The sequence below is a fragment of the Antennarius striatus genome, chromosome 13 (genome assembly GCF_040054535.1).
Source record: "Antennarius striatus isolate MH-2024 chromosome 13, ASM4005453v1, whole genome shotgun sequence".
NCBI classification, from domain to species: Eukaryota; Metazoa; Chordata; class Actinopteri; order Lophiiformes; family Antennariidae; genus Antennarius; species Antennarius striatus.
The window spans coordinates 19083871-19092544 of NC_090788.1; the positions used below are offsets into that span (position 1 = coordinate 19083871).

Here is an 8674-nt window from a genome sequence, read left to right on the forward strand (position 1 = left end):
GACACATTTTCTAATAAAATTTAATTCTAAAGTACATCTACGTTGTGATCCAAGTAAAACATCAATTCCCATCCTCAAATATTGTGATTGAATACTTTGATACTCTCATTTTTTTTGGAGCGTCACTTCAAAATAAATAGTTTGTGAAAGTCATTAACGGTGAATTCAGAACCATAAGTCACACATGAGATCACATGAATTTCTAGAATTTCCTTTCATACATTAATATTTTTTCTACTTTATATTTCACCTTTCTATTTAATGATAAGGGTATGTGAAATAAGATGGATAAAAAAAATAATTTTTAACACAGCATCTATGGTACGGAACGCATCAATGCATGCAATTAAGTTCCTAATTGTTACGTGAGATTATAATTGTGATAGTTGTGTTTCAAATAGTAAACTTGAATTATTTTATTTTTGAATAATATTTGTAGTTTTATTTGTCTTGTTTTATACGTTTTATAAATAGGCTTCCTTTTATTGATTTTGTCCATTTTTCAATCTGTTATTTATTACCAATGCTTTTAATTTTATATTTATTTATTATCATATGCAGAGATGTTCTTTTGAGGTGTGAAGCCTTTATTTATGTTTTGTTATAACGATGTACAGAAATTGTTCAATAGTGTGAATGAATATAATCTCAATGAAAAGCAACTTTCAGGCTGCCAAAGCATGATAGCATGGTTTTCAGATGTAAATGGACACAAAGAAAATCATGTGTCGCACTTATGTTTAAAAAGGAATCATTGTACTCTGGTTATATTTACTGATGATATTATTGTTACAATTTAGCTTATGGTTATTTTCCTTCCTCTGTTTCTGGCTATTGTACGGTCTACATGCATATTTTAACAAACAATTATAATGGATTTTATCTCACAACATTTTTTTATTATCTATAGAAATATGTTTTCGCATTTGACTTCCTAAATGATTCACACATTGTAAGCATGCCCTATGGGACAGATCACATTTTTTACTCTTGAATAAAATATGCATGAACAAAAATATGTTTTTATAGTTTTTAACTCTGATGCATTTATCAAAACTGTCTTTATCCAAATTTATTTTCAGATATGGCGGCTAAAAGATTCCACAACAGAATTATTAATGTGTTACTTCACAACGTAGACAACTAATAATAATATTTAGTACAGTTATAATCATCATCATCATTAGACACAGACTGGCAGACGGACGGGCGGATGGACGGACTGACAGACAGACTAATAGATAGATACTAATTACTGTATGTCACTGCAGCCCACAGCATCTGTGCAATTATATAAATGTTATTAAAATAATTAAATTGGGTCTATCAAATCCATGCTGTAGGTCCTTGAACGCATCATGGCTGTACTGTATACTCATATGATCGGAATCCTCCGGGTTCTAAAAGTATTGTCCATTAAATTTATAAAACTCGTTATAATATTAATAAACATACAAGCATTGTAAATATAGTAATTACCATATAATATATATATATATATATACAGTATGTGTGTGTGTATATATATATATATATATATATATATATACACATACATACACACACACATATATATATATACTGTACATATATATACATATCTATATATACATATACATATATATACATATATACATATATATATATATATATATATATATATATATATATACAGTATATATATAAACTATAATGTCATATCAAGACCTAGCGTTTACTGAGAGGATATGACGTCACGTCCGCCCCGCCTCCAGCCCGTCTGTCGCGGTGTCCGCTGTCAGGGTTAGCCGCTGAGCTAGCGTTACTATCTGACGGTAGAGCGGCCAGCCTGTCCGAAAATGGCCCGTCGGCCGGCCCGTCTGCAGCCCGACAGCAGCACCCATCGACTCCCACCCGCGTAAAGGTGTTGCCACGCGGGAAGCTAACCGGATAGCCAGCGTTAGCCGCAGCGGCTTGCCATACGATATATGCCCTCTTTTCTCTGGGACAGACCTCCGTAGACCGCAAGAAATAGCTCCGTTAAGGGTGAAAACGGTGAAATGGATAAAGACGAGGCGGACCGGCTGATCGAGAAGGCAAAGCTGTGTTTACGGTCCGGACGGAAGGACCGGGCGCTGCAGCTGCTGCATGAAGCCCAGAACATTTACCCCAGCACCCGGGCCAGGGGTAAGACCGACTGACGCACATTCTAAAGAGGCTGGATGGCGAGCTAACGTTGCTGCAGCTAGCTAACTTCACCTAGTCTGTTACTTAACAGCACTCGGTCCCGGAGTGGGTGCACACGGCTTTAGAACATGAAGGGCAGGGGCAGTTTCTGCAGTGTGCATGCTGGTGTTAATGGTTGATGAGGATCACCTTCCTCAGAGAAGTCACCTCGGTCTGCAGGCTGTTCAGATCTCATTGCCGTACCTGGTTAGTTGCTCCAGCAGCAGTGTTATTATGAGCTGTGGATTACAGTTGAATATAACCTCATACCGTAAAGGTAAAAAAAAAGAAAAAAGCAATAAAACAGATTGTGATCATCTGTTTGACTTTTTTGACATTAAATCGATTTGATGACAGTAAAAAGAGGTTATAGGTTAAGTTTAAAACTTCTGTTCCACATATAGACAGGTGGAGGTGATACAGAGAACCAAACAATGAATGAAAAGTTTTCACCATCTACTGTTATTATGTCACATCTCCTGGTTTTCATGCAGTCAAGCATGAAAACCATGGAGGTGTGACCTTTGACCCCTCAGGTGACACTACTTTAAAAATGTCTGTGTAGGTTCTCAGTTATCCAGGTCATGGTTATCCAAAGCTGTTTAAATCATGTCCAGTGGATCGATTTAAACAGCTTTGGATTACATTAAAAGGATATTCTTACATGGGCCAGCATTGATGATGTTACTGCCTGTGGCATTAGTACGGAACATTAATGCTGAACGTACATGCAGGGTTTGGAACAATACGCTCTCAGATCTTATTTCCCTCATTGCAGGTGTGTGGCAGATGATAATTTGTGTATTTTGACAACAGAGATCTCAGCCTGTTGAGCATTAGAAGTCCTATCCAGAAAGAATGGAGCAGAATTCTACTTTCAAGTGATGTACTTTCAAATAACTGTCTTCTTTTTCCAAAAGCGTTGTGTATTCTTCAAAGAATAAGTGATGTAACACAAAGATAAACCTGAACCTGAGATCAGACCTTTGGAAGAAGAGTTTCACAGATGAGTGTCTTTCTACGTCAACCAGGCTTTACGACACTCTGGAGGCTTTCGTCAGCCTCACGTCTCGCTGCTCCATGTTGTTTTTTGGCTTTTAATGTGTCACCAGTCTGCGTGTGAATGCCTGCCTTATAGATAACCGTCTTTCATGACTCATAATGAACTCCCCTGACCTCTCTCTCTGTTGATGTTTGCAGTGCTGATAGATGCCATCATACAGAATGGAGGCACAGCGTCTCCAGAGACAAACCACGTGCCTCCGCCAGCAGGCTGGAGAGATGAGGACTTCAGGCACAGCGAAACCAGCCAGGCCAGCGTTGATGACAAGAAGAGCTACACGGAGGAGCAACGACAGGGTGTCTTCAGGTACGGCAAGAGTCTTCACCTCTGTACTGACTCACCCTTCCACAGTGCTCATCACCATACTTCATAACTTTAGTTGTGTGACATGCACTGAGTAAATATCACACCAAGGAATGCAAATGTAAGGGCTGTGCTGGTAACACATGTAAATGGTTACCCGACTGTACAGGTAGTCCTCAACCTACTAACACAACGGGTTCTAAGAGGCTGTTCAGAAGCTGAAGTCTTTGTAAGTTGTTATTTATTCAGTTTCAGTCTGTAATCACCAGTTGATGTCATTTAAATGTCATTAATACTCTAAATACTAAAGTATTATCCCCTAAGACTCACCACAAACAGTAACAGGACATAAAAACAACACATAATAAAATAAAATACTGTACTGCAATCCCTCGCTTATTCGTGCTTCAAGGTACACGGCTTCACTACATCATGGATTTTTAGTAGACAGTCATGTGATACCGTACGCGCATGCTATTGGCTGACAGCATCCGCTAACACACAATACATTTTTGCTAAATTGAAACTCCCAAGCTAGAAAAACCAACAAGAAACACGTCATCGGTAGAATGGAGAACTACTGTAATCAGATATGGTGGTGTGTGTTGTTTGTATCTACAATTATTTGTAAGTTGGGTTGCTTGTATCTTGAGGACTTCTTGTTCTTATATAGTGCTTTCTCACTCTGATTACTCAAGGTGTTCCCAACACTAGTCAGCATTCACCTTTTCACACAAACATCCACACGGTGGTGGTGACAGGGACCACCAGCTCTTTTCGTGGTGTAATTATTCACACTCATCACACATGAAATCAAATTACGGTGTGATGAGTGTAGACAGTAACCTCACAGGATTGACAGACAGTTCCTCCCTCGGCTTGGAAGCTCAGGTTTGTTCTCTGACATCTAATACCTTTTTTTTTTTTTTTTAAATTGCAGGATAAAGAATTGCAAGGACTTTTATGAAATCCTTGGTGTCTCTAAAGATGCCAGCGATGAAGATTTGAAGAAGGCGTACAGGAAGTTGGCTCTTAAATTTCACCCCGACAAGAACTTTGCTCCTGGAGCGACAGACGCTTTCAAAGGTACACAAATGGGAGGATCAGGAACATGCTGGTGGGGGTGAAGGGGGTGGGGTGCAGATGGTGAGATAAAATGTGGGATAAAATGAAGAGAAGAAGACTAGCTGTTCATCTACAGTAAAAAGCGCAAGTTAAGTAAGATTATTCAAACAATTTCCACATTTTATCTGGATGTCCAGCCAGAGACGATTTTCTACAGACTCAGGAACTGAAACACTTAAATATAACCTTGGTTCAGTGTATTTTCCTTTTAAGGATTCCTTGCAGCAGATTATGAAAACTTAAGGTGAGCCACAACCGAACACAACCCTTCTCTCTCAAACAGCGATAGGCAACGCTTACGCAGTGCTGAGCAACCCGGAGAAGAGGCAGCAGTACGATCAGTACGGAGACGCGTCTGCAGCTCAGAATGTCTCCCAGCCCTCCGGTCACAGCCGCCACGGACACTACCGAAGCTTCCACAGAGACTTTGAGGCCGATATTTCTCCCGAGGAACTCTTCAACATCTTCTTTGGAGGAAGGTTCCCCACAGGTTTGTGTTTGAGAGGCTGCTTGCATGAAGTGTTACGTCGTGACAGGAGGTCAAGAGAGGGTTTACGCTGATAAAGACCCCATCAGGATGTTGACATCTAGCTGTCTCACTATCTGATTCTAGTTTACTCTGCATAATTGACTCTATAACACATTAACTAACCATGTATGAGTTGTATATTGTGTGTGTATATATATATATATATATTTATTTATTTATTTATTTATTTTCCCATCCATCAATTTTCTCACAGACGAGATGATTTAAGTTGTGGAAGTGTTGATGCTACAGAACTGTGTGTATCTCTGTCTTTGTCCAGGAAATATCCATGTGTACACAAACCAGGGAGCCTCCTACTCTCAGTTCTATCAGCCTCGTCGCCGCCGTGCGTATGAGAGGCGTGAGGAGGTGGTGGAGGACAACCAGAGTCAGGTCAGTGACTCAAAAACACAAAGAGAAATCTCTGTCGAGCAATCACCTGATCACTCTCTGATACTTTCTAAGAAATAAAGGATTATTCTAACAACGTGTACCTGAGATTATGAATGACGTGATACATCTGTGGCCTTTCCCCATGTTTAATTTCATTTCATGTACAGGTAGTCCTCAACATACAAACACAATTGGTTCCAAGAGGTTGTACATAAGTTGAAGTGTTTCTTTTTTATCAAATTTCAATCTACACTCACCATTTGTGCTCTTTTAATTGTTATTACTACTCTAAATACAAAAGTACCATTCGTGTTTGTTTTGAATTCAGATTAGTTTGCAGTAAACTAATCTGAATTATAATTTAACCCACGAGGAGAAGACGAAAATAACAATTCAAGGAACTCTACAACCATTTTTTAAGCCCATCCAACAACACTCAGAGTCAGCTGTTGATGCTGATGATCCAATTTACGGTACTGTAGCATGTAGCTACATGCTACAGTACAGTAGGAAGAGGAGGAGTGAGGAGTTATTGTGGTCAGACAGAGTTGTCATCAGACATTTGGTCACCACTATCACTACCTTCACTAGCCTGTGCTTTTATGTCACTGAGTGTTTGTATTTTGAGGACTATTTATATTTATTTCCTCCTTAACTAACGCCTTTATTGCATTTGAAGATGAAGGTTTTCTTCAGACGTTGCACGACTGTATAAATATGGCCGACATGTGTTACTGAATGCTTTTGTAATCTGTGCTGATGTCATCTTTCCTCAGAACACCTTCACAGCTTTCCTGCAGCTTCTCCCTGTGCTGGTGCTAATCCTCATATCAGTGTTTACTCAGATGATGGCCACTAACCCGCCCTACAGTCTCTTCTATAAACCGTGAGTCTGGCTAACCAATAACCGCACCCCAGTGACATTTAATCACTTCCTGGGTTCACTGTGGATGACACCATAGATGCACCATACAGTATATTTTTGTAATGTTTTTGGGTTCCAGGGCCATGGGACTGGTGGTGTCGAGGGAAACGCAGCACATGGGCGTACCATACTATGTGGATAAAAGTTTTGAGAAGGAATACCGCGGAGCCGCGCTGGACGAGCTGGAGAAAACCATCGAGAACGACTACATAGAATATCTGCAGAACAGCTGCTGGAAAGAGAAACAGCAAAGTAAGAAGCAGTTCAACTGATTCAGGGTGTCAGCTAGGCTGATACCAGACAACATGTAAAGTGTTCTGATACGAAAAGGAAGATTTAAGCAAAGCAAGACAGGATAGTGAAGAACTTAATTGAAGTTGAACTATTCTTTGAAATGTATGTGGATATTACGAGTAGCTGCGATGCGTCTTCACTTTTTCTTTTCTTTTTTTCCTCGTTTTTTAGAATCGGACTTGGCGAACCTCGGACAGCTGTACCGCGACGAGCGCTTAAAGCAGAAGGCAGAGTCGATGAGGCTGGACAACTGTGAGAAGCTGCATCGATTGGTCAGCCGTCAGAGGGGCAAATGAAGACTGATGAACGCGGGTTTTCTTTACAGACTTTACAATATTTTACTGAAGTCCAGTCTGTAATTTGTCCTGTAGTCTGGCCACTTTGTAAAGAAATTCCTCTAAGGTACAGCGCAGCCAGTGGGAGATCACGCCACTGGAAACAACGTGCCTTCCCTCGTCTTCGATGGTAGAAATCAAGAGTTGCATGTTCACTGCAAACCCGGAAACGGCTGTGGTTTCAGTGCAAACTCACTGTGGCAGCGTGTTTGTCTCAGAGCCTATGAACTTTCTTATAGAAATGGCATGACTTAATAGGTGTCCCTTTGGGGTTATGAAGGCATTCGTATGCTCACATGTTTTTTTCTTCACCTGTATTTATTTTTTGGATGTTTTTGTGTCCCTGCTGGAATTTTAGGTTTATTTATTTAATAATCGTGGAAGTTAACTACATATAAAAACACTAATGTTTTGACAGATCCTAGATTTTATGCACTGTGCAATGAAAGGACCTTTTTATTTATTAGTAAGATAATTTTACTATGGGGGAATCAGGCAATCTGATCTCTGGCGCTGCAGCGAGATGAGGCAAAGTAGTGTAATGTGTTGATGACAGTATTTTTCTTATTAATGTTTCTACTGGAAAAAAAAAAGATTTTAGTTGCCAAAAAAAGGAGTTTCCTTTAAAGCTTTCCAATCCCTGCATCCACGCCTGATTGGTCGATAAGCTTCAGGGAGAGAGGAACTGGTATTTTCTCTGCTGATATGTTAGAGGTTTAAATTCAAGGAATGACTTTCGTGTTTCAAAAAGAAGTTATATTTTTTACATTTTAGTCGTTACTAGCAAAGAGTCCACCTAAACCAAAAATAACCCAGTCACAGTCCAGCATGCTGTTGCTGTATATGCAAGGTCTCCACAGCTTAACTATCATCCAGCACCTTCTACATCTTAAACCTTCCACAAGCTGGAGGAACTTTGCTGTCAGACAACACTTTCATTTACAACCTGTTTTCACTTCAAACAAAATTTGTTTAAAACTTCAAAATTCTTTGAAATATCTGTGAAAGTGAGTAAAGATCTGTCACAGAGAAACCAGCAAGCGGACCTTTTTTTTTTTTTAATAGGGCGCTAAGGTTGTGGAATTATCTTTGTCAACCCCAGATCATTCACATCCAATACAGATATTGATAATTGCTGTTGTGCATTAAGACTGCCAAACTGCCTTAGCCGTTTTCATATTTGTAAAACTTTCAGGTTCATCTCAAGCACTTTTTAATTTTCTATTTAATCTTGTGTTCCACTTCCTGTTGCATGCACCCCAGTGAGTGTTTGATTTGTTAAATATTTTTTTTGTGTGTGAACACTCCTTCATAATAACTGACATGTTAAATCGTTAGAATATTCAGGTCCACACTAATTCACAATCTTCTCCAACTTTTACTGTGATGCAGTAATCAGTGTGGTAGGACACTTGAGCCACATGTTTTCAGCCAAGAAAAGCAGAAAATTAAACATATAACCACAAGATGATGCCGCCCCATGTGATTTATTTATATTGATT

The 8674-nt window shown here is 39.4% G+C and overlaps 1 protein-coding gene across 1 annotated transcript; it reads left to right on the forward strand.

Moving 5' to 3' along the window:
• The first annotated feature begins 1759 nt into the window (after positions 1-1759).
• dnajc18 (DnaJ (Hsp40) homolog, subfamily C, member 18) lies at positions 1760-8638 on the forward strand. Its single transcript, XM_068331393.1, has 8 exons — positions 1760-2166; positions 3406-3574; positions 4512-4657; positions 4980-5186; positions 5506-5618; positions 6395-6504; positions 6623-6795; positions 7009-8638. Exons 1-8 carry the CDS (start codon positions 2040-2042, stop codon positions 7131-7133), a joined length of 1170 nt encoding a protein of 389 aa, XP_068187494.1. The 5' UTR covers positions 1760-2039; the 3' UTR covers positions 7134-8638.
• Positions 8639-8674: the final 36 nt, after the last annotated feature.

What these genes read in the sequence shown, in the direction of transcription:
- dnajc18 (XM_068331393.1), top strand. Translation starts at nt 2,040, where the DNA reads ATGGATAAAGACGAGGCGGACCGGCTGATCGAGAAGGCAAAGCTGTGT. An exon ending in CAACGACAGGGTGTCTTCAG is followed by an intron (nt 3,575 to 4,511) that starts GTACGGCAAGAG and finishes TTTAAATTGCAG; the next exon opens with GATAAAGAATTGCAAGGACT. An exon ending in AGCGACAGACGCTTTCAAAG is followed by an intron (nt 4,658 to 4,979) that starts GTACACAAATGG and finishes TCTCTCAAACAG; the next exon opens with CGATAGGCAACGCTTACGCA.